We start from the raw sequence: 25,908 nt of genomic DNA on the forward strand, positions 1-25,908 counted from the left end.
ACATAGAATCATAATCATGGGGGATTCCAACTACCCCAAAATTAATTGGCCAGAAGAGGTAGGTAAAGGGGATAAGGGAATGCAGTTCCTAAAATATGTACAGGACTCCTTTCTAACCCAATATGTAAGAAGCCCGACAAGGAAGGATTCACTACTGGATCTAATAATGGGGAATGAACCAGATCAGATAATAGAAGTAAAAGTAGGGGAACATCTAGGCAATAGTGACCATAATATAATACACTTTAAGATAATAATTGAGAAGGACATTAGTATGACAAAGACCAGGGTAATAGATTGGAGAAAAGCTGATTTTTATGGGGCTGAGAATAGAACTTGGGAAAATAAAATGGACAACAATATTGGCAAACAATGATGTAGAACAGCAATGGGAAACATTTAAAACCATGTTCAACAGAGTCCAGGAAAAATATATTCCGCTAAAAAACAAGAACAAGCTAAATACTAATGAGACACCATGGATGAATAAAGACATAATGGAAAAATTGAGGGCAAGGAAAGAGGCATACACTAAGTACATGGGCAGCAGGGGAGAGCATGACAATGGAGAATACGAAGAGATTAGGAGAGAAGTCAAAAAAACAATTAGAAAGGCAAAGAGGAACTATGAAATTGAATTATCAAGGAACATAAAACAAAATAGTAAAATATTCTACAGGCACATAAATAAAAAGAGAGTTGGGATGGGAATAGGGCCACTAAGGATAGTCAATACTGAGGAGGACTGCAACAAATTACAAGAAAACATTAATAAACTTGCAGAATGGGAATGTAACTGGAAAATGAATTTCAACACAGATAAATGTGAGGTATTACATTTTGGTAATAAAATAAGGCCACATACTTTTACCTGGAAAGTAAGAATCTAAATGGGGTAGAGGAGCAAAGGGATCTCGGAGTAGAAATACACAAATCACTGAAAGCAGCGACGCAGGTTAACAAGGCCATAAAAAAACAAACCAAGCACTAAGGTTTATTTCTAGAGGGGTTGGATTGAAAAGTAGAGCAGTTATGCTAAACTTCTATCAAACTTTGGTTAGACCACACTTCGAGTACTGTGTGCAATTCTGGTCGCCATATTATAAAAAGGATATAGAGGCACTGGAGAGGGTGCAAAAAAGATTTACAAGGATGATACCAGAAATGCGAGGTTATACCTATCAGGAAAGGATGAACAGGCTGGGTCTTTTTTCAAGAGAGGTGTGACCTAATAGAGGTCTTTAAAATTATGAAAGGTTTTGATAGAGTAGACACAGAGAGAGTATTTCCACTTGTGGGGAAGATCAAAACTAGAGGCCATCAATATAAGATAGTCACCACGAAATCCAGAAGAAACTTCTTTACCTAGAGAGTGGTGAGAATGTGGAACTCGCTACCACAGAGAGTTGTTGAGGTGAATAGTATAGATTCATTTAAGGGAGGCAGATAAGCATATGAGGGAGAAGGAAATAGAGGGTTATGCTGATAGAGTTGATGAGGAAAGACTGTAAGAGGCTCGGTGGAGCATAAACTCCAGACTGGTTGGACCAAAACTGTTTCTGCTGTATATCCTATGAAACCCTATGTGATAAATATTGGCCAGGACTCCCCACCTCTTCTTCAAAATAGCGCCATGGGATTTTTTAGGTCCACCTGAGAGAGCAGGCAGGGCCTCGGTTTAACGTCTCCTCCGAAAGACAGCACCTCCGACAGTGCAGCACTCCCTCAGTACTGCACTGGAGTGTCAGCTTAGACATGTCATTGCTTTGACCCTCTTCTAAGGTCCTATTTGGAAGGTCAGTCTTGAATCTTTTGGGCTAGAAATTCGCCTCCTTTGTGCCTCCCGTTAGCACCTCCGGGGGATGATAATGGAGCGCTAATGACTTACTGCCCAGGCATGGCGATAGTACCGCCACCCTCGAAATTCACCTGGAGGTTTGCGGCGGTGGTAACCCCTGGCGCCACGATCTCCTGTGCCCGGAGATCATGATGTCATCTGGCTGCGCAGCGCCCTGGACCCGAAATTCGGTTCCGCCCCCTGCAGCATCACCAGGTGATAACAACGACAACTGCAGGAGGCGTTGTTTGGGAGGCTGGGCGCTTCGGGAGCGGACATTAAAGGTAAGGCCACTGGTCTGCAGAAAAAATTTGTTTCCATCCCTTAGGTTGCCGTTTGAAAATTTTTAACTGCCGCGATTGATCAGCCCTGCGCTCTGTTAGAGTGCTCGGGGCTCCGCGATTGATCAGCCCTGCGCTCTGTTAGAGTGCTCAGGGCTCTGCGATTGATCAGCCCTGCGCTCTGTTAGAGTGCTCGGGGCTGATCGTTGCGGATCCCGGCTGCCGTCGGCGACAAGGGACATTGTTGAAATGCAGAGCCTGCAACAATGGCCCTTCCCTTTAAGGGAGGGACGGAGCCTCTGATCCCGGCAGGGCTGCACGGGACACTGTGCAGCGCTGCACCTCTACCGTCCTGCCTGCGTGGTTTAGCACTCCAGAAGGGAAGTGGTAACGCCTGATTTAGCGCTCCACTTCCTTCGTGGAGCGCTATCACCTAATTTAGAGAAAGCTGAGAATCATTAGCACTTGGCGCTAAATTTTCCAGCTTTCAAAATTTAGCGCCCAAACGGGGCGATACTGAATTGCTCCCCCCATGTCTTTTGAGTTAGATGCCACATACAAGGGCAAGATTTGGTAGCTCTCAGCGACAGCTGGTGGCGGAGAAGCACTTAAGTGGACGAGAGAATGACAGGCTGGCAGAGCCATCCCTGACTTGGAGGCGTCAACTGGTAAGGGAAGAATTGTTGAATATGAGGGAGAAGCCTGAGGTCCAGATTATTCCAGAGACGCCATGTTCATTTGAGTAAAGGTTTCTCCAGAGTTATTCAAAATGTATTAGAAACCTCACGCGAATATATCACACTTCAACTTGTACTCAGCTTAAGCTAACACTGCATCTATAATAATAATTAACGCAAGAAAACTACTAGGCACTTGGTCTAAGCGTTAAACAAAGCTTTAATCAACTGTTTTACAACATGGAGGTCTAGTTGTGTCCTTCACTAGTTCCTGTTAAGAATGTCCTGCGCAAACTGGGCTCGTGCCCGAGTATTTATACTCTCCCTGGACAGTGCCACCCGTAGGCCACTCAGTATTATTTCATAAGTCTTTCTTTCATGAATGACTGATTCATGTCAATAATAATTACCAAAAATTATTATGGATTACAAAAAATAGTAGAAGTTCTGGTTGCTGTCCTTCAAGCTTTTGGATAGAATCATACAGGCTTTTAAAAAAAAAAACAAAGTATCTATTAAAATGTACAATAAGAGCTAAGTGCTGAGAGTAGGGCCTGTGGTGTAATTACATACCAGTATGATTGTGCGGACAAGATACACCTTCCTCTCTCTGGTGACAGCATCATCCTGCATAACCAATCGTGATTCTATAATTCCAGACGCACTTACCAGTTTGGTGTCCGTAGTCAACAAACTATGGCTTGGTTCCAGACCCGGAGGGGAAACAGGTTGAAGTATTGTGTGAGTTGTCACCATAGTGCTGTTGCCATGCTGACTAACAGATGGAGGCACAATGTCATTGGATGCTTGCTGCCCATACCTTATTCCTGTCATGAGAAAAGAAAAGAGAAATTAGGGAACTTTTTGAAAAGCACTTATCACGACCAGAAAGTATCAGTTCTATAGACATGTTGTGGGAATGATGGACACTGAGGGTCAACTGTTGAGCGTAGTGCTTTCTTTTAGTTGCCAAGACATTCGAATGCTATCGGAAAACTGGCCATATTGTTGACCACAGTATTTAACTTTTATAGCCTTCAAAGTACTTCTCGATAAACTTGTTATGTCGTAGTCATTCGTCTTTCAATGTGGCTGTCACTGGGGGGGATCAACAACACTTAGCACTAATATCCACATCTAAAGCTGTTGCTAGCAATATCCTAAATAAAATATGGAATAAAATCAACCCAAGAACAACAATAGTACTTTATAAATATCCCAGAGGAAACTGCAGAGGGGTGGTGGGGGTGGGGTGAAATAAATACAATAGCTGAAGTAATGGATGCTGAGCCATGGTGAGAGAGTTAGGAGCGGTGGCCGAAAGCTTGGCAATGAGACAGGCTTTCAGAAGGTTTTTAAGGCTGTGAAGTAGAAGGGTTCAAGGAGGGAGTATCAGAAATTAGGGGCAAAGAAATTCACAGTCTATGTTACAAAACAAAGTGAACACTTTGGAGTTACTTGAATAGAGGAGGGTTAAGTCTCCCCCTCACCCCCACCAAGATGAAGGAGCTGAGGTGGGCCGAACTGCTCTTATCCTGTGATCTTGCGAATATCTGATCGTGGGATTCAGATGATAATTATTAGGACAAGTAACTGTGCACAATGCAACATCCAGTGAATTACACTTTCTATAGTTTGATTTTGCACAAATTTGAAAATCGTAACTTTCTGAGCGATAGCAAATCACTTGGCCAAACAATTAAAAACCAGTCAAGTTTTGCTCTGGCTTTCTTTTATCTTCCCCACTGGCTGCTCACCTCTTCCAAAACTGGTTTAAGGCACAAATTTCTCCACCTTCCAAACTATGCATCAAATCGGCCAAATTCTTTGAGTGGGACCCATTGCTCATTTTGCTCTGGTAGGTTAGCACTCTGTCCTTTTACGTCTGGGAGCTGGGTTTGAATCCCGTCCAGGGTGAAAGTCTCTGTACAGTGGCTGCCGGGTACCTATATGAAACTAATGTGAGCGATCTCTACCCAGTTCTTAGTTGGTGCAGGTCCACAGCACCAAGCTACCCACAATTCAGACAAATTGGTATCTAAATGTGGCAACATCATTGAATTAGAACACTGACATGCCGGTATGGGAAATGTAAATGCCACACTGGTGCAATAAGAGGTGCCCTTCTGACACTGGGTGAAGGCACATTGCTGGGGCAGGGTAGAGGAAGCATTGCTCATAAGAACATAAGAAATAGGAGCAGGAATAGGCCACTTGGTCCCTCGAGCCTGCTCCGCCATTCAATAAGATCATGGCTGATCTTGGGCTCAAAGCCACTTCCCTGCCCGCTCCCCATAACCCTTCACTCCCTTATCTTGCAAAAATCTGTCTATCTCCACCGTAAATGTATTCAATGACCCAGCCTCCACAGCTGTTTGGGGCAGAGAATTCCACAGATTTACGACCCTCTGAGAGAAGAAATTCCTCCTCATCTCAGTTCTAAAAAGGTGACCCTTTATTCTGAAACTATGCCTCCGAGTTCTAGATTTCCCCACGCGGGGAAACATCCTCTCTGCATCTACCTTGTCGAGCCCCCTCAGCATCTAACCTATGTGGTACCTGAACTTGGTGCTGCTACTGGTGACAAAAGTAGGGACGATATAGCCTTGATCAGCACCAAAATGTCCAAAAGATAAATATTAAGAAATTAAAATAGCATTTTTTATAGCAAGTGAATAAGTGCTTTCTCCAAATGACTTAAGTACTTGGGGTACGGTTGCATAATGGTTATGTTACTGGAACAATAATCCAGAGACTGTGAATTTAAATCCCATCCTGGCAGTTTGAGAATTTGAATTCAGTTTTAAAAATCTGGAAATAAAAAGCTGGTATCAGTAAAAATGACTGTGAAGCTTTAGGATTGTTGTAAAATCCCAAATGGTTCACCAATGTCCTTGAGGGAAGGAACCCTACTATGTCTGACCTATATGTGACTCCAGTCCCACAGCAGTGTGGTTGACTCTTAACGGCCTACTGAAGTGACCTAGCAGACCACTCAGCTGGCCCATCACCACCTTCTCTGCTAGGAATGGCCAATGAATGCCGGCCTTGCCAGCGACACCCACATCCAGAGAATAAAAGCAAAAGTTTATGGGGGATATTCTAAGCTGAGTTTCTCTCCACAGTAAAAGAACTGCTCTACTCTCTTTTGCAGGTCCCCAGTTTTATTTCACAAGATCACAAGAGGGAGGCCAATCGGTCCATCTTAGTTCTCGAAAGTCCCCCCCGATTGCAGCATACAAATGGTTCTTAAATGATTCCAGGGTTGTTCTCCTCACAACTCTATCCGAGAGCCCATTCCATGTATTGATTGCTCTTCATATAAAAAGGGACTTCCTAATATCAGTCCTAACTTTGTCTTTGATTAGTTTGAACTGGTGACCCCTTGTTCTGCTCTCGCAATGTAATTTAAAGTGATTTTCTGGATTTACCTTTTCCATATCATTCACTATCTTATATAAAATTGCCTCTCAGGTACCTCCTGTCAAGCCTGAAAATCCTAAGTCACTCCAGTCTTTCCTTATAATTCAGAGCTCTAACACAAGGCAACCAGTTTTGTTTTTAGTGGCTGAAGTATCTTGTGAACTCACTGGTAAAGATTTGATGACATTGGAGGGATTGGCTCCTACACACTTCGGAGTTAATTAGCTGTAACTCAGAATTAAGTACAAGGGTTATCAAGCAGAATTAAAAAGTACAAGTAAAGGCTTATATAGGATACCGTGCTAGCGTCAGCAAGTTCCAGGGATATGGGGATAGAGCGGGAAGGTGGAGTTGATGCAGAAGTTCAGCCATGATCTTATTGAATGGTGGAGTAGGCTCGATGGGCCGTATGGCCTACTCCTGCTTCTATTTCTTATGTTAATGCACCGTGACTGGGACCAGAACAATGCCCAGAAAAATGAATAGTGTTAGGTGGATATCCTGCAGTATTTTGCTCAGTTGCCATTAAGGGTCAATGAGAGCTTTTACAAATCATCTTTTGATCATCCAAATAACTTAGAGAGGATCCAGGACAGGTCAGATTGCACATGCTTTGTTGGAGGAGCATTTTAATTAACATTTCACTAATTTACACTTATGTCCTCTGGTTTGTAATAATGTTCTGGGTTCACCTTATCAAAACTATTTAAGATTTTACACACTTAAGTGAGGGGACGCTAGGGAATGAGACTGTAGGCAGGCGCAGGAGAAGGCTGGTGCTGTTGGTCATGTTCAATCTTTTTCTGGGTGGCCTGTTATTTTTTCCGTTTTGTTTTTTTGTTAAATTCCACGTGACCAGTTCTTTGATGTGTAGAATTTGGAGAGAGGAGCTGTAGGTTCAGGAGCCCTGTGTTCAACAGGCTGAATTTCAATGGCCTCAAGTTAACCTGTGCAGTGTGCCCAAAAAATTAAGTCTTGTTGGGTGGCTCAGTGCCTAGTTCTGTGCTGCTGATTGACTATCAGTTTCTAAATTTAAATGTGTTTCTGCAACTCTTGCACCACATTTCCTCCCCAGTCAAGGATGACCCAAAAACAACACAAATTGTTAAAACCGCCACGAGTCATGTTGGGAATTGAGTGACTTGGGGTCAGTAAGTAGTTTTTTTCCCCCTCATCATTTTCTCTACACACTTTCTCCTCCAATTTTCTCCCTTTGCCTCCACTCCTAAAGGCATTGACTTCTTCTGGTAATAGGTCCATGGGCACTGGGGCCACTCTTTACCCCATTATTAATGTGTGAGCTTGGGCAGTGAGCGCCAGCGACTATCCGACATCACAGCTGAGCCCCATTCAGCCCTCAGCCAATGTTTGTATAGTGCACTTCTCATAGGGTTGCTGGCTAGAATCATAGAATGATACAGCACAGAAGGAGGCCATTCGGCCCATCGTGCCTGTACCACCTCTTGGGTAGAGCTGTCCAACTAGTCCCACCCTCCCGTTCTTTCCCCATAGCCCTGCAATTTTTTTCCCTTCAAGTATTTATCCGATTCCCTTTTTGAAATTTGTTTTTATCTTTTTGGTATGGGCACCTTCTCCCAGGAGCGGGAATTCTGGGAAGATTTTCTCTTCCTCGCAATCAGTTTTAGTGCTTCAGTCACTGTTTAAGCTGAAACCAGCTGCTCACTGCAGAACAGGAATCAAACTTGGGAGCTTCCCAATTCTGCATGACGCAGAACTGGAAACTTTGGGGGTAATTTTAAGCTAACGCGTTGGGCGGGATTCTCACGAGATCAGGGGATTTCAATGGAGAGTAAAATCGGGCGGTGTATAAAACCAGCATTGCAGCCAATCCTGGCAAGTTTCCCAATGGGTGGATTAGGTTAAAACTGCCCCTTTACCTCTGCGTAATCAGGATCACCTTATCTGTACGTTTAAATATTTTTAGTAATGGTGCATCATATTGTACCATTACATAAATTACTCAATTCGGGCACCCATGGAGAGTAAAGTTCCTTCATCCCGGCCTCAGCCACAACCTCAGAAGGGCACCTCCTACTGCACCAGTGTGGTATTTGTTCCCATGCCAACCATCCTTAAGCCTCTCTGACATGGCCAATTCGTGCCAATTTTGTACTGTAGGCGCCATACACTCTAGGAATTGGATTCAGATTGCACGAGTACATTCCACACATGATTCCTATTGATAGCAGACAGAAGAGACTTTTATCCTGAGCCAGTCCCAGAGATGAAAGGCCAGTGTCTCACTTACTGCAACGCTCACCTGATTAACTACTCAAGAAATTTAAAATGGCCCACATACTGAATACATTTTATCTCCCAACACAGGTTGAGTCAGTAAGGATGAGCAGTCTCTAAGGATGTAAACAATAAGGATGGGCCTTTAAGTTCGGATATCACTGTACAGCAGACCTTAACAATCAGAAGAAATTCCAGCTTTCCAGTTCTGAAGCTAATTAATTAGCCGTTGTACCTGGATTTGTAGGAATGTCTAGTTCCTATCCAAAAGACTGAGGTCCACTCAGGCGATCAAATAAACGAGGTTTAATGAAAACTAACAGAGTTTAACGGATGACTACAGGAGAACATCGAATATAGGTCTAGTCAGTTCGGAGGCTCCACGAGGACTGCTAGGGCAGTCCCGTGGCTGACGTCATGACGTCATCACGTTTTTCCCGCCGGTGGGGGATCACGTGATGAACGGCGTGACGTCATCGCGTTTACCCGCACTATTAAAGTGATTGTTTTCACTGTTTACATGTACAGAGCACAAAGATACAGACTCAGGCTGTAGCCAACATATTATTAAAGGGAATTATATACAATGATGATCGGAGTCCCTTAGTGGCTCCGCCACATGCGCCCCCCCCCAGAATTGTCTTTAATAGCAAAAGTAAAACGGCAAGGAGGCCTGACAAGCCTGTCAGATCGACTTCTGTAGCCTTGAAGTGGAAGCTGATGGACGGCGGGCAAGCTGGTGGACGGTTGCGTTTGATCTGGCACGGCGACTGTGGGCGGTCGGCCACGTTTCGGCGGTTGCGCGATCTCGACTGGGCGGTCAAGGTCCAAGTGAGCTGGCTTCAACCGGTCAACCGAAATGTGGTCCGGTTTACCACCGATATCGACCGAAAAAGTTTTGTCTCCCGGCTCTATCACGCGGAAAGGACCGGTGTAAGGGGGTTTGAGCGGATCCCGATGAGCGTCGTGGCGGACAAACACATAGTCGGCGTTCTTCAGCCCAGCTGGAACGTGGGAGCTCTGCAAGCCGTGATGTGACGTAGGCACTGGAGCGAAACTTCTGGCCGCCTCCTGATGGCTGATGAGCTGCTGGGATGCGGACCATGGCTCTGTTGGAGTTGGAAGGAAATCTCCTGGTACACGTAATGGCTGGCCATATACGAGCTCCGCCGAGGACGATTGAAGATCTTCTTTAGGCGCCGTACGAAGACCCAAAAGTACCCATGGAAGCCTGTCCACCCAGCCCGCGCCTTGAAGGCTGGCTCGCAGTGCGGCTTTGAGCGACCTGTGGAACCGTTCACACAGGCTGTTCGCCTGTGGATGGTAGGCAGTGGTGCGATGTAGCTTGACACCGAGCCCCTGAGCCACAGCGTTCCAGAGCTCAGAAGAAAACTGCGGCCCATGATCAGACGAGATGTCCGCCGGTACCCCGAAACGGGCGACCCAAGAGGAGATGAATGCCCTGGCGACGTCTGCAGAAGTGGTGGATGACAAAGGAACCGCCTCCGGCCATCGAGTGGTGCGGTCCACCATTGTAAGAAGATGAGTAAACCCGTGCAAAGGCGGAAGTGGCCCCACCAGTTCCACATGCACATGATCAAACCTACGTTCCGGAACAGCGAAAGTGGCCAGTGGAGCCTTGACGTGACGCTGCACCTTGGCCTTTTGGCAGACCACGCAGGTGTTGGCCCAGTCGCGAACATCCATGTGCATGCCCCGTCACACGAATTTGGACGACATCAGCCGTTGCGAGGCCTTCATTCAGGGTGCGACAACCCGTGTATGGCGTCAAAAACTTTCCGGCGCCAGGTGACCAGCACGATAGGGCAAGGATCTCCTATGGAGACGTCGCAGAGTAGCGTAGTGCCCGCGGCATGGAATTTGACGTCGGCCGCTTGGAAGCTAGAGGGGTTGGTTCTGTAAGATTGCACTTACGGATCCGAGGCTTGATCCGCAGCCATGAGGGCATGGTCGATGCCGAGCTGGACTGCATGAACGATCGTGCGGGAGAGGCAATCCGCCACCAGGTTGTCTTTACCGGATACATGCTGAATGTCAGTGGTGAATTCTGAGATAAACGTCAACTGACGTTGCTGCCGAGCTGACCACAGTTCGGCGGTCTTGGCCATAGCGAACGTTAGTGACTTATGGTCCACAAAAGCCGTGAACGGACGTTCCTCTAGCAAGAACCGGAAATGGCGGATGGCTAGAAAAAGGGCCAGCAGCTCCCGGTCGAACGTGCTGTACCTCCGTTCGTTTCGCCGTAGTTGACGGCTGAAAAACGCCAGCGGTTGCCACGTCCCATGTACCCACTGTTCCTGCACTGCGCCGATGGCGTAGTCCGACGCGTCGGTGGTAAGGGCAATGGTGGCACCTGGCAGCGGGTGCGCCAGCATGGTTGCATTGGAAAAGGCGCCTTGTGTCACCGAACGCCCGGTCCATGTCGACTGTCCAGCTAATCGGATTCTTGCCGGACTTGCCCTTGAGGGCCTCGTACAGGGGCTGCATGAGCAGAGCTGCATTAGGGACGAACCGGTGATAAAAATTTACCATCCCTAGGAACTCCTGCAGGGCCTCGACGGTCTGCGGGTGCGGGAACGAAGTAACTGCCTCCACCTTCGTTTGCAGGGGAATTGCGCCGTCCGATGTGATGCGATGGCCTAAGAAATCAATCTGCTGCAGGCCGAACTGGCACTTGGCCGGGTTGATGATCAAGCCGTGTTGACTGAGGCGTCTAAAGAGGGTGTGCAAATGGCAGATGTGCTCCTCTTTATTAGGGCTGGCGATGAGAATGTCATCGAGGTAGACGAATGGAAACTTGAGGTCCTGAAGCACGGAGTCCATCAAGCACTGGAAAGCCTGTGCAGCGTTCTTCAATCCAAACGGCATCCGCAGAAATTCAAACAGGCCAAATGGGGTGATGACTGCAGTTTTCGGGACGTCTTGCGGGTGTACGGGGACCTGGTGGTAGCCACGGACAAGGTCGACTTTTGAAAAAATGGTATTTCCCTTCAAATGGGCCGAGAAATCCTGAATATGAGGGATCGGGTACCGATCAGGAGTAGTGGCGTCGTTCAGGCGTCGGTAGTCACCGCAAGGCCGCCATCCGTCGCCAGGTTTCGGAACAATGTGGAGAGGCGAAGACCAGGGACTATTCGACCGGCGAATAATCCCTAGCCGCTCCATTGTGTCGAACTCCGCTTTCGCAGCCGCGAGCTTGCCAGATTTGAGGCGCCGGGCCCATGCGTAGACTGGGGAGCCAGTAGTGGTGATGTGATGTTCGACACCATGTTTCGTGGCCGTGGAAGAGAAAGTGAGTCTGGTCAGGTCTGGGAAATCTCCGAGGAGGTGAGTGAAGTCATCCGGAGGTGGAAACGCGCAGGAGACAGTGTGCGCCACGGTGTTACCACGGTGGCACGGGATGGAGCGAAAAGTGGCCGCATTGATCAACCGGCGGTGCCGTACATCCACCAGGAGGCCGTTGGCGCACAAAAAATCCGCCCCAAGGATGGCGTGAGAGACTTTGGCCGTGATGAAATCCCAGTAAAACCGCTGGCCGCCGAAGCACACCTGGATCCGCCGGCTTCCGAAGCTCCGAATGGCCCCGCCATTAGCCACCTGGAGGGAGGGGCCGTGCCCCCCGGCTTGTAGATCAAGATTTGACGCGGGTAGGATGCTACACTGCGCCCCGGTGTCGCAGAGGAAACATCGACCAGATAGGGAGTCGTTGATGAAGAGGAGTTTTCCCGAATTACCGATTGCCATTGCAGCCGCGGGGCGCTCATTATAACCGGTCCTCTTTCGACAGGGTGGCTGCTGGTTTTTTTTTTTTTTTTTTTTTTTTGAGCGAAAAGCTGCAGGGAGGGCGGCAGCATCTTGCTTTCGCGCCAAAACGAGCGTGGTAGAAGCACAACCCCGCAGGTTGAGGGGCTGGAGCCGCGTCAGTGGGGGATGGGCGCCTTGTGGCAGCGCAGTACTGCTGTGTCACCGCGAAGATCTTGTCCGCATCAGCAGCCAGCTCTGCGCAGTCTGTGACTGCCGACCTGGCTAGGGCAGCCTGCACTTGCTCCGGTAGCTGGCTGAGGAATAGCTCCCTGAAGAGGAAGCATTCCGGTTCGGAGCCCAGGAGCGTGAGCATTTGGCTCATGAGCTCGGACGGCTTGGAGTCCCCGAGGCCGGGCATACTGAGCAGCCGGTGGGCGCGCTCCGACTTCGTGAGCCCGAAGACCTGTAACAACCGCGCCTTTATCGTTTCATACTTGCGATCTTCTGGTGGATTACCAAGCAGGCGGACGATCCACGAGGCTGTGGCGCTGTCGAGGGCGGAGACCACATAATAGTAATGGGTCTGATCCACAACGATGTTCCTGATTGCGAACTGGGCTTCAGTCTGGATGAACCACGCGGTTGGCTGTTGCTCCCAGAACTGTGGTAGCTTCAAAGCAACGGCGTTCGATTCCATGTTCAGTAACTTCTGCGAAAACCGTTCGCAAAAGTCGGAGTCACCAATGTAGGAATGTCTAGTTCCTATCCAAAAGACTGAGGTCCACTCAGGCGATCAAATAAACGAGGTTTAATGAAAAGTAACAGAGTTTAACGGATAACTACAGGAGAACATCGAATATAGGTCTAGTCAGTTCGGAGGCTCCACGAGGACTGCTTGGGCGGTCCCATGGCTAACGTCATGATGTCATCACGTTTTTCCCGCCGGTGGGGGGATCACGTGATGAACGGCGTGACGTCATTGCGTTTACCCGCGCTATTAAAGTGATCGCGCTCTGTACACGTAAACAGTGAAAACAAAGATACAGACTCAGGCTGTAGCTAACATATTATTAAAGGGAATTATATACAATTGACTGGAGTCCCTTAGTGGCTCCGCCACAGATTCATAAATTAACTATTTTCACAATTTCAAATGAATAAACCTTTTATGCCAAATATGAAATTAATTTATAAAATGACCGATTTCAAGAAAGTTAGCAAAACAATTTGGCATTTGTCAAAATGCAAAGAGGCCAAAATAGGCAGAGAAGCACAGTAGTGGAATGAAAATGAGTAGTGGCGATCGGCAACACCACCTCACAGAATGCGGCAGCACTGAATTTACATAATGTCTGTAAAAGGGTCAGCGCTGGTGTAGGCCTCTGAAAGGGAGATTACAGGAATGATGAAAGGTGGATTAATAAGCATTTAATTATCTGGATGACCTTTGAACATAGCTCTCAGAGCTCAGAAATTCTGATAAATGTCACCGTGCAACCCTGCAATGTGAATGTTGGCATTTCTATGCACAGCATGTCGAAGCAGTATTGCTTCAACAAGACAGAGAATCGAACCCACCGATAGCTCACTTTCTATTTCCGATTTGACGTTAATTTTATTTACCCCTGCACTCTTTTTGCTGTTCGCTTTTCTTTGTCCTTTTTTCTGTGTCCTTCAGTCTGTTTCAGTCTCCTTTTCAGGGCGTACTTTTATCTTTCCTCCCTCCCATTTCTGCCAGGTCTTAATCTTTCCATGATGTCCCCCTCCCTTTCTTTTCAGTGCCACTGTCTTGATGCATCACTGATGCTGGCTGTTTAATCGGCAAAATAGATCAAGTTTGGCAATTGACATTGACGTAGAGAAAATGTTTCCACTTGTGGCGGGGGAGCGTGGCGGGCAGTCCAAAACTAGAGGTTAGAAATATAAGATAGTCACTAACTACGTTCCCTCTAAGCCATCTGCCGTCCAGCACAGCCTGGGAGCCGGCTTTTCCGATGTGAAATTTCGCGCATGCAGGAAACTTTGAATGGGCCGCACAGCCCGTTAAAGGGACCGCGCACCCAAATTTAAAATTAGGGGGAAGATTGGTCACTAATATATTCAATAGGAAATTCAGGAGAAACTTCTTTACCCAAAGAGTGGTAAGAATTTGACAAGTGTTGCCGCCACAAGGAGTAGTTGAGGCAAATAGCAAGGATGCACTTAAGGGGAAGCTAGATAAGTTCTTGAGGGGGAAAGGAATAGACGGATATGCTGATGGGGTTAGATGAAGTAGGGTGAGAGGAGGCTCGTGTGGAGCAGAAATGAATGGCCTGTTTCTGTGCTGTAGACTCGATGTAACTCAATGAAGTAATTGCCTGCTCACAAAACCATTCACAGTTGATCAGTAGGTGCTTCATTTTACTGTCAGTCTTTGTGTGTGATTCTGGATCACTTCTTGTGTAAAATGAGACGGGGTGCACAATGGTAAATCACAGTACTCTTGACAGGTTGACAATGTTTCTCCTTGTTTCTGCCAGATATCCTCCTTTCCCTCCTCCTCTCCTGAAGGCGTTGACTCCTTGCCAGAGCGAGAGTCCACATTGACCAGGCATCTCTTGTACCTGTGCCGTGCCCAAGTGACCATTCTTCATGTGTAAATCTAGACAATAGTAAGTCACCTGAACCTAACCCGCCGGGCGGGAAACCCACAGGATGGGACGGAACGCCAGTTTTGCTCCCGGGGTGTAAAACCAGCGTTGCACCCGATCCCGTCCGTATCCTGACAGGGGGAAGTTAGGTTAAAGTCTCCCCCGCTGTATACAGTATCAGCAGGCTATTTTATCACAGGGTGTGGGAGGGGGGAGATTTCAGAGCCAAACCCTATCCTCTCTCCCCCTACTCCAACACACATGCACCTCCAGCAAGAGTCACTGGCCAGCAATCAGGACTCCGCTGATTCACCTCTCCCTATGCCAGGAAGACTGAGATCAGCTAACTCACCACATACCAGGAATCGAACCTGGAACCTTTGGAACCTTTCACTGCTTTGGCTCTAATACTCACTGCTTCATCCAGCTGAGCCAAAGTGGAGCTCAAGAATTATTTGTGAAAGGTTAATGCTTTTGACATCAAACGAACCACAAAGAAATTAAGGTATATGTAGAACTTGCTTATCGTGTTGAATATACAGTTGTTCCCCAGGTAAGAACAAGAGTTTTCATTAGGTCTTAGAGCAAAACTCCAGTCAGACATGTTAGAATTGCCACAATAGTTTCCCTTTCTTTTGGTTCTAAAAATATTAGCAGAACTGAAGATGGATAAGTCACCAGGCCCTGATAGCATGCACCCCAGGCTGTTGAAAAAAGTCAGATGGGGGATAGCAGAGGCTCGGACATACATTTCCAATCCTTGTTTTATATACAAATTGTGCCACTGGACAGTAGCCAATTTAACACTTTTTTTCAAGAAGGGGGCGAAGGATAAACTGGGTAACTGTAGAGCAATTAGTTTAACGCTGGTTGTGGGAAAAGTCTTAGGGGGGAAAATTGGCTCGCGCCCCCTTTGGGGCGATAACTTAGCTACTTTTAGCGCCCTGAAAAAGTTAGTGCCCCCGCGCTTAAACTTCAATGGTAGCTCCCCAAGCAGGAGGCGGGGCACTACTGGAAGCACTCCCCTCGCTCTTGCGGCGCTCCCATTGACTATCACGGCGCTACGTGCAGCAACACCATGCGCGTTGTGCTAGGCCCCTCCCCTGATGAAAGGGGAGGGGCCTAGCACAACGCGCACCAGCGCCCTGCTGGACCACCGGGGAGTGGGGTGCCGGCAATAGAGCCCGGCACTCAAGAGGACCGGGCTGACCGTGCGCATAGTGCTGCTGCACATAGCGCCGTGATATTCAATGGGAGCGCCCCAAGATCGTGGCTAGCACCCCGCAGGAGGAGGCGAAAGGGGGCAGGTGCTGGCAGGCGGCCCAAAAAAATGGCCGCCTGGCACCTGCCCTTTAATTATCGCCGCCCCCCGCCGCAAAAACGCCCCCTTGACCCTGTCGGACACAGCGTCCGGCGGTAGGTCAGGGGGCGCAAGCCAAGTTTGTGGCCGGGGTGCGAGTGGGGCGCTGTGCACAGCGATGCCATCATTGCTGGCGGTGCAGCGCCGCAGGGCGCTACTGGCTACTGCCGCTGCTAACCTCCCGCTGAATTTCGCGGGAGACGTTAGCGGCACCGTGCACGGGCATTAGTTGGTTTGTGCACCGTTAGCGCCCCAATGGGGTACTAACGGGAGGCGCAAAGCAACCAAATTTTTCCACCTTAGAATCCATGTTGGAAGGTAAAATCAGTGAATGCTTAGAAATGAAGAACTGCTAGCACAGATCGATTTAATAGTTTTTTGAAGCAGTGACTGATTGGATAGATAAAGGTAATGCAGTAGATGTATATGGATTTTCAGAAGGTGTTTGATACCGTGTCTGACAAGAGGCTTGCTGGAAAAATTCAAGCATGCGGTATAAAGGAAATGCCGCAGCATGGATAGAAAGTTGGTTAACGGACAAGAAACAACGAGTTAGTGTAAATGTCTGCTGCTCAGATTGGAGAAGGTTTGGAAGCGATGAACCCCAAGGGTCAGTGCTAGGCGAACTTTTGTTCTCAGTATATTTGGATGATTTGAACTCGGCATAGGGAGCACAATTTCGAAATGTGATAAAGACACACACGTAGTGAGTTTGGAAAATGGTTCAAAGAACTGTAAAAAGTTTGAGGCAGCCGTAAATAGTTTAGCGAATGGGCAGAGAGGTGGCAATTTAATACAGAGAAGTGTGAGGCAATAGATTTTGGGAGGAAAAACAAGAAATGGGAATTTAAATTCAATGGAAATTCAATGAAGAGTGTGAATGAACCTCGGTATTCAAATACATAATTCTCCGAAAGTGCGAGTGCAGGTAGATAAAGCCGTAGAGAATTTTTCTGTATATTGCAAATGACTGTCTTTGTTTCTTTATACTTTTTTGTGACACAGAAATGACACATGCAAATTTTTGTGTCACAAAGAAGTATAAAGAAACAAAGACCATCATTTGAAATATACAGAAAAACTCTATGGGCTAAAAATTCGGCTGCTTTGCGCCTCGCATTAGTGCCTGCGGGGGGCGGTAACGGGGCGCTAAGGGGTTACAGACCGGGCGCGGCGAATTCAGCGATGCCCGCAAACTTCCCTGGCAGTTTTGCGCTGGCGCTAACACTTACCGCCTCGGTCTCTAGCGCCCCGTAGATTGTGACGTCATCAAGTGCGCAGCGCCCCGTTACTGCCCCGGATGTGAAATTCGCTCCCGCCCCCTGCTGCATTGCCAGGTGTCAACAACGGCAGCAACAGGAGGCGTTGTCACCTCGGCTGTCCGCTTCGGGGTGGGGGGGCGGGGGGCAGCGATAATTAAAGGCAGCGGTGGTCAGGTAGGCCAAACTTTATTCTTCGCACCAGTCTGCTGCCTGCTGAAAGTTTCTGAAGCCTCATTGCTGCGCGATGCCTAAGCCCTCCTCTCTCAGAGTGATTGAGGCTGTAAAGGAAGTCGCGCAGGTCCCCGGGCCCCACAGAACTAAGAAGAAGAATGTTGCAAACCATCATTGGTCCTTCCCTTTAAGCGAGGGAAGGAGCCTCTGATGCCGGTAGCACTGCATTGTTCAGCGCTCTGCCGCTACCGCCCCTCTCCCACACTTTAGCGCCCTAAGAGAAGTGATTAGCATTTGATTTAGCGCTCCACTTCCCTCTTGGAGCACTAAAGCTGAAGTTCCTGGGATCAAAAAAGGATTATCACAGATTTCATAAGTTATCGCCCCAAATGGGGCGCAACGGAATTTCTAGCCTATGACTTTATCTATCTGCACTCGCACTTTCGGGAATTAGATATTTGAATCCCTAGGCGTCCCCCTTCATTCAACCCTTCATTGAACTTCCATTGAATTTATACTCCCACTTCTTGTCTTTCCTCCCACAATCTTTTGTCTTACACTTTTTGTTCATCACACTTCACACATCACACAGTGAGGAACAAGAAGAGCGCAAATAGTTGAAGGTTTTATAATATTAATGACTGATACATGCATTGGTGGATATACTGTGGCATTGCTTACTGTAAATAATAGGACAAGCTGTTTTATAATGGCAGGAGTGCCATACCATGAATTGCAGAGTCTATTATTATAGTTACAATTTGTTGTGGCAAAGAATCCAGCAACAAGAAGAACGAACGAACTTGCATTTATATAGCGCCTTTTGCGATGTCCCAAAGCACCTTCCAGCCTATGCAGTACTTTTGAAATACAGTCACCGTTGTAATATCGGAAACCCAGCTGCCAATTGGTGCACAGCAAGGTCCCACAAACAGTAATGAGATAATGACCAGATAGTGATGTTGGTTGAGGGATAAATATTGGCCAGGACACCGGGGAGAACTCCCCCTGCTCTTCTTTCAATTAGTGCCGTGAGATCTTTTACATCCACCCGAGAGGGCAGACGGGGCCTCGGTTTAACGTCTCATCCGAAAGACGGCACCGTCGACAGTGCAGCACTCCCTCAGCACTGCACTCGAGTGTCAGCCTGGATTTTTGTGCTCAAGTCCCTGGAGCGGGACTTGAACCCACAACCTCTGAGCCAGAGGTGAGAACGCTAATAACTGAGCCAAGGCTGACAAAAGCAGTAACATTCACCACAGAGTGTAACTTTCCCTGTCAGTTTCTCTGATCACCAGCAGTTTAATTTTAATCAGCAGTATATGTTAAAGTGCCTGCATTCTGCCTCTCAAAATCTGCCTAAGAGTGAAGGAAGTTTCCAACTGGTTACTCTTAACAATTGTACAGTCCGCACATGTTGCACTCACTTGCAATGTAATTTGTACTCATAATTTTCAATGGTGCCAGTGAACTCACTGGATGGCCGGCTAGCTGTTACAGTAACGACTTGGAAACTTCCTTTAGCATTAGGCAGGTTGAGAGAGGCAGCGCACGAGCATTTTAAAACATACTGCTGATTAGATTAAAGTGCTAGTGAGGGGGAAAAAAAACTGACAGAGAGGACGTATCCCTGCCACTCCCCAGCATGATCAACAATCTTTACTGCACCAAATCGCGTGTCTTCATCTTTGCTGGTCTCTGGTAACATTGTTCATGGACAACAGTTCACAAAAAATTGTGTCTGTCTCTCTGTCTGACGTTTTTTTTTTTTTTTTATTCGTTTATGGGATCTGGGCGTCGCTGGCAAGGCCAGCATTTATTGCCCATCCCTAGTTGCCCTTGAGAAGGTAGTGGTGAGCTGCCTTCTTGAACCGCTGCAGTCCGTGTGGTGATGGTACTCCCACAGTGCCGTTAGGGAGGGAGTTCCAGGATTTTGACCCAGCGACGATGAAGGATCGGCGATATACTTCTAAGTCAGGATGGTGTGTGACTTGGAGGGGAACTTGGAGGTGGTGATGTTCCCATGCACCTGCTGCCCTTGTCCTTCTAGGTGGAAGATGTCACGGTTTGGGAGGTGCTGCCGAAGAAGCCTTGGCGAGTTGCTGCAGTGCATCTTGTAGATGGTACACACTGCAGCCACGGTACACCGGTGGTGGAGGGAGTGAATGTTTAAGGTGGTGGATGGGGTGCCAATCAAGCGGGCTGCTTTGTCCTGGACGGTGTCGAGCTTCTTGAGTGTTGTTGGAGCTGCACTCATCCAGGCAAGTGGAGAGTATTCCATCACATCCCTTGTGCCTTGTAGATGGAGGATAGGCTTTGGGGAGTCAGGAGGTGAGACACTCGCCACAGAATACCCAGCCTCTGACCTGCTCTTGTTGCCACAGTATTTATGTGGCTGGTCCAGTTAAGTTTCTGGTTAATGGTGACCCCTCAGGATGTTGATAGTGGGGGATTCGGCAATGGTAATGCCATTGAATGTCAAGGGGAGGCGGTTAGACTCTCGCTTGTTGGAGATAGTCATTGCCTGGCACTTCTGTGGCACGAATGTTACCTGCTACTAATCAGCCCAAGCCTGAATGTCATCCAGGTCTTGTTGCATGCGGGCATGGACTGCTTCATTATCTGTGGAGTTGTGAATGGCGCTGAACACTGTGCAGTCATCAGCGAACATCCCCATTTCTGACCTTTTGTTGGAGGGAAGGTCATTGATGAGACAGCTGAAGATGGTTGGGCCTAGGACACTGCCCTGAGGAACTCCTGCAGCAATGTCCTGGGGCTGTGATGAGTGACCTTCAACCACCACAACCATCTTCCTTTGTGCTAGGTATGACTCTAGCCAGTGGAGCGTTTTCCCCCTGATTCCCATTGACTTCAGTTTTACTAGGGCTCCTTGATGCCACACTCGGTTAAATGCTGTCTTGATGTCAAGGACAGTCACTCTCACCTCTGGAATTCAGCTCCTTTGTCCATGTTTGGACCAAGGCTGTAGTGAGGTCGGGAGCCGAGTGGTCTTGGCGGAACCCAAACTGGGCATCAGTGAGCAGGTTATTGGTAAGTGCTGCTTGATAGCACTGTCGATGACACCTTCCATCACTTTGCTGATGATTGAGAGTAGACTGATGGGATGGTAATTGGCCGGGTTGGATTTGTCCTGCTTTTTGTGGACAGGACATACCTGGGCAGTTTTCCACATTGTCGGATAGATGCCAGGGTTGTAGCTGTACTGGAACAGCTTGGTTAGAGGCGCGGCTAGTTCTGGAGCACAAGTCTTCAGCACGCAGCTGGGGAATTGAAATTCAGTTAATTAAATAAATCTGGAATAAAAAGCTAGTATCAGTCATGGTAACCATGAAACTATCGGATTGTCGTAAAAACCCATCTGGTTCACTAATGTCCTTTAGGGAAGGAAATCTGCCGTCCTTACCTAGAGTCATAGAGTTTTACAGCACAGAAAGAGGCCCTTCGGCCCATCGTGTCTGTGCCACCCATCCCTTCCTGTCCAGTCTAATCCCATTTTCCAGCAATAGAGTCAACAGACCATAGGCCTGGTCTGGCCTATGTGACTCCAGACCCACAGCAATGTGGTTGATTCTTAACTGCCCTCTGTAATGGCCTAGCAAGTCACTCAGTTGTAACTAACCGCTACAAAACAAAATAATAAGAATGAAACCGGACGGACCACCCGGCAATGGCAACGGCACACCCAGCCCAGTCAACCCTGCAAAGTCCTCCTCACCAATATCTGGGGACTTGTGCCAAAATTGGGAGAGCTGTCCCACAGACTAGTCAAGCAACAGGCGGACATAGTCATACTCACAGAATCATACCTTTCAGCCAATGTCCCAAACTCCTCCATCACCATCCCTGGGTATGTCCTTTCCCACCGGCAGGACAGACCCACCAGGGATGGTGGCACAGTAGTATACAGTTGGGAAGGAGTGGCTCTGGGAGTCGTCAACATTAACTCCGGACCCCATGAAGTCGCATGGCTTCAGGTCAAGCATGGGCAAGGAAACCTCCTGCTGATTACCACCTACTGCTCTCCCTCAGCTGATGAATCAGTACTCCTCCATGTTGAACACCACTTGGAAGAAGCACTGAGAGTAACAAGGACACAGAATGTACTCTGGGTGGGGGACTTCAATGTCCACCACCAAGAGTGGCTTGGTAGCACCACTACTGACCGAGCTGGCCGAGTCCTGAAGGACAGAACTGCCAGTCTGGGCCTGCGACAGGTGGTGTCTGAACCAACACGAGGGAAAAACCTACTTGACCTCGTCCTCACCAATCTACCTGTCGCAGATGCATCTGTCCATGACAGCATTGGCAGCAGTGACCACCACACAGTCATTGTGGAGACAAAGTCCCATCTTAACACTGAGGACACCCTCCATCGTGTTGTGTGGCACTACCACCATGCTAAATGGGATAGAGTCAGAACAGATCTAGCAGCTCAATACTGGGCATCCATGAGGCACTGTGGGCCATCAGCAGCAGCAGAATTGTATTCCACCACAATCTGTAACCTCATGGCCCGGCATATCCCTCACTCTACCATTACCATCAAGTGAGGGGACCAACCCTGGTTCAATAAGGAATGTAGAAGAACATGCCAGGAGCAGCACCAGGTGTACCTAAAAATGAGGTGCCAACCTGGGGAAGCTGCAACACAGGACTTACATGCATGCTAAAAAGCGGAAGCAGCATGCTATAGACAGGGCTAAGTGACCCCACAATCAACGGATCAGATCAAAGCTCTGCAGTCCTGCCACATCCAGTCATGAATGGTGGTGGACCATTAAACAACTAACAGGAGGAGGAGGCTCCATGAATATCCCCATCCTCAATGATGGTGGAGCCCAGCACGTGAGTGCAAAAGACAAGGCTGAAGTATTTGCAACTAACTTCAGCCAGAAGTGCTGAGTGGATAACCATATCGGCCTACTCCCGATGTCCCCACCATCACAGAAGCCAGTCTTCAGCCAATTCGATTCACTCCACGTGATATCAAGAAACGGCTGAGCGCACTGGATACAGCAAAGGCTGTGGGCCCCGACAACATCCCGACTCAATCCTTGTATGACTTTTCTCTCTTCCTGCCTGTGTGTATCTTTGTTATTAAATAGACATCTCGAGGAAATAGGCTTCTGATCAAAACGGAGGTCAAAAAAAAATCCAAACAACAACAACAACTTACATTTATATAGCACCTTTAACATCGTGAAACATCCCAAAGCGGTACACAGGAGTATTATCAGACAAAAATTCAACACTGAGCCAAAGAAGGAGACATTAGGACAGGGCGGTCATAAAGGAGAGAGAGGTAGAGAGGTTTAGGGAGGGAACTCGAGAGGTTAGGGTCGAGGCAGCTGAAGGCACGGCTGCCAATGGTGAGGCGAAGGAAATTGGGGATGCGCAATAATTGGAGGAGCGCAGAGTTTGTGATTTATTTTGAAATATATGGGGTGAAAAAAATGATAATTAATGTTTACGTCTTTCCCAAGGCTTCAACTTTTACTTCACATTTTCTCCAAAAACTCCTATTGTTGCACGCTGGAAGTTTCCCCCATAAAGCACACTTCCAGACTGTAGCATGCTGGGAACTGTAGCCACAGGTGCTTGATGGGAGTAGATTTGTTAAGTGTCTTCAGTGATGGCTCTTGGAAGAAAATTAACTCAACCCCTAGACTTCCAATAACAAGGTTATCGCCTCTCAATGATTATAAGACAATTCTATAGGTAAGTTTAATCACGCTGTTGTGAAATACATGTATATTTATGATTTTATTAATTCAGAAATATATTTTTTCGTTGCCCCTCACTGAAACCTAAAGTTATTTTCTGTCCTATGAATGCATCTCAATGGCATCAGAATGATTTGCATTAAAAATTGAAACATTTCCACAACTGCATTTTCTTAAACATTCGGGGGGTGAAAATGGATAGCGCAGGTCCGGTGCCGGCGCAAACTGGGCAGCCCAATTCAGGGAAGGGGACCTGAAACAGGTCTTAGACCCCCAATTTGCATATACAAAGGGTCTAATTCCTGTTTCAGGCATGGCCCCATGACGCTTATACTTTAGCCTTTACCAACATGGCGGGCGGCACAGAAAGTGCACGCGCGCCACCTGCCATATTGGACGGTTAGGCGTCCATTTTACATCTGGAAAACGGTGCAACATCAACTAATTTCTTGGCCTCTGTGCCTAATGTGCAGAAATGATGGTTTGAGACTTTAACTTTCATACATAAAGAGGAACTTAAAGACAGAATATGACATCAGTTCAACGTTTTCCTTGGGCCCCAGTTATTTACACTAATTTCCACTTGATTTGCAATGGGATTTTACATTCCGGTGTATGCTAGTGAGAGTCTCAAGAAATTTCGGCATAACTCGCGTACGATTGGTGTAAATTTCAGCAAAACTTGCCGTTTCAGGAAATTCTGAGCCATATAGAGCAGAAAGGTCCCTTAGTTTGATTCCCAGTCTGTGCTGTTAGCTGAACTCAGCGAGAGAAGTGGCAGGGGTTCTACAATTGGTCTCAGTATCTCTGGGCCATGGAGAGGAAAGTCGTTTGGTGTTCCCACACCACAATGAGTATCCAGCTTCCCGCTACAGGGAGCACATCTCTGGGACACCAGATGGTGACAGCATTGGGTTTGACTGTGGTGTTCTCCAATACCCTGTCAGGAATCATGCTCAAAGCTCACATGTGACTACTGACCATTCGAATAAGGTATCAGTAGGTGACCCAAGTGGGAGCCCAGTAAATGTCTTCAAGGCAGGAGGGAACATAACTAGAAAAAGGAACGAGTCAGAAAATAGCACAACTGGGCTCAAAGGGAGTCTCCAAGGCCATTGCATTGAGTGAAAACTTTTATTGTAAAAAGAGCAAAGTTGAAAGCTGATGGAGGGCTCCCGGCATCTTTCAAATCGTTCAGGAGCTTACAATTTATTTCAGCAATTTAGGATGGCAGCCTGACTGGAAGTGACTTGTCAGTGGGTAATGGAAGATTCAGGCCTGCATTGAGAGCAAATTGGTGCTTGTATTGACTCGGGTAGAATTTATATCCCTACTGTGTCTCATCAGACAGAAGGCAGGTCAAATCATGTCCTGCAAAAAGGCTATTGCTTCTATATAAAGCAGGCTTTAGTCACTGAAGTACATGGGATTGAGTGTCCAGAGTACAGTTCACATAAATAAGCCACGTCGTATCCAAACCTATAATAAAATGGCTGCTTTTAATATGAAAATGGCACATTGCACAATGCAAATATTGGGTGTATGATTAATCGCAAACAGCTGCATACAAATTCTACAGAGATATTTCTAGGAAAGGTTAGGATTGACTTGTAATCAGGTGTGGCATTATTCTGCACTGAATGCTAACATGTCCAGCTGGTGTGCAGGCAGTGAGATAGGATTATTCCAAGGAATTGATGAAGGGGGCCAATAATTGATGGACAGGAGCTGTGTACTCGTAACAGGAAGTGGAGAAAATCTGCTTTCCATTTATAGTCGGCTTACCAGAATTACAAAACGAATTCAGAGTGTAGCACAAAGAAGAGGAGGGCACATGGTGGGAGAGAAGAACAGCGGCTTGCTGAATCTAACGGGTCATTGAGTATTATCTGCTACAGGTTTCAATAGAGAAAGAGGAGAGAAGCAAACATGACAAATGCTGCATCTCTAATCTTCATTGATTCACCCTGCTCTGCTGGAGGCCCTCAGCCCTATTCAGAATGAAATACATTTTTTAAATGTCTGTGAGAAACACTGCATGAAGTGTTGTATAATGGGAGGTGGAAGCAAGTTGGTACAATAAGGAAACTGATTTTCTTTTGTGTAGCAACCATTTCGCCCATAAATTGGACCCAAGTAGTAGGTTAACTTATGAGCAGACTTTAGATTGACACAGTTGGTGGCTGTCTCACCTCCGAGTTAGAAGCCCCACTCTAGGACTTAAGCTCAGAACTAATGTTGACACTTCAGTGCATGTTGCAGTGGCTCAGGAGGGTGTTCCAAATCACATGGTACTATTCAACAAAGAGCAGGGAGGTGTTCTGGCCAACATAAGGGAATGGTAGCGTAATGGTACTGTTACTGGACTAATGATCCGGAGACGTGAGTTCAAATCCCACCACGGTAGCTGGGGAATTTAAATTCAGTTAATTAAATAAATCTGGAATTAAAAAGCTAGTGTCAGTAATGGTAACCATGGAACTACCAGATTGTCGTAAAAAC

General features: G+C 47.3%; 1 protein-coding gene across 3 annotated transcripts in view; it reads right to left on the bottom strand.

Moving 5' to 3' along the window:
* hnf1a (HNF1 homeobox a) overlaps nucleotides 1-25,908 on the bottom strand; it is a 268,622-nt gene that overhangs the window by 144,915 nt on the left and 97,799 nt on the right. For all 3 annotated transcript variants that reach the window (XM_085961826.1, XM_085961827.1, XM_085961828.1), the window contains exon 5: nucleotides 3,465-3,622. In XM_085961826.1, the coding sequence (XP_085817952.1) occupies nucleotides 3,465-3,622 (158 nt within the window). The remainder of the gene's footprint in view (nucleotides 1-3,464; nucleotides 3,623-25,908) is intronic.

This window comes from Somniosus microcephalus, chromosome 19 (genome assembly GCF_052327205.1).
Source record: "Somniosus microcephalus isolate GS21.2 chromosome 19, FLI_Smic_1.0, whole genome shotgun sequence".
Classification (NCBI taxonomy): domain Eukaryota; kingdom Metazoa; phylum Chordata; class Chondrichthyes; order Squaliformes; family Somniosidae; genus Somniosus; species Somniosus microcephalus.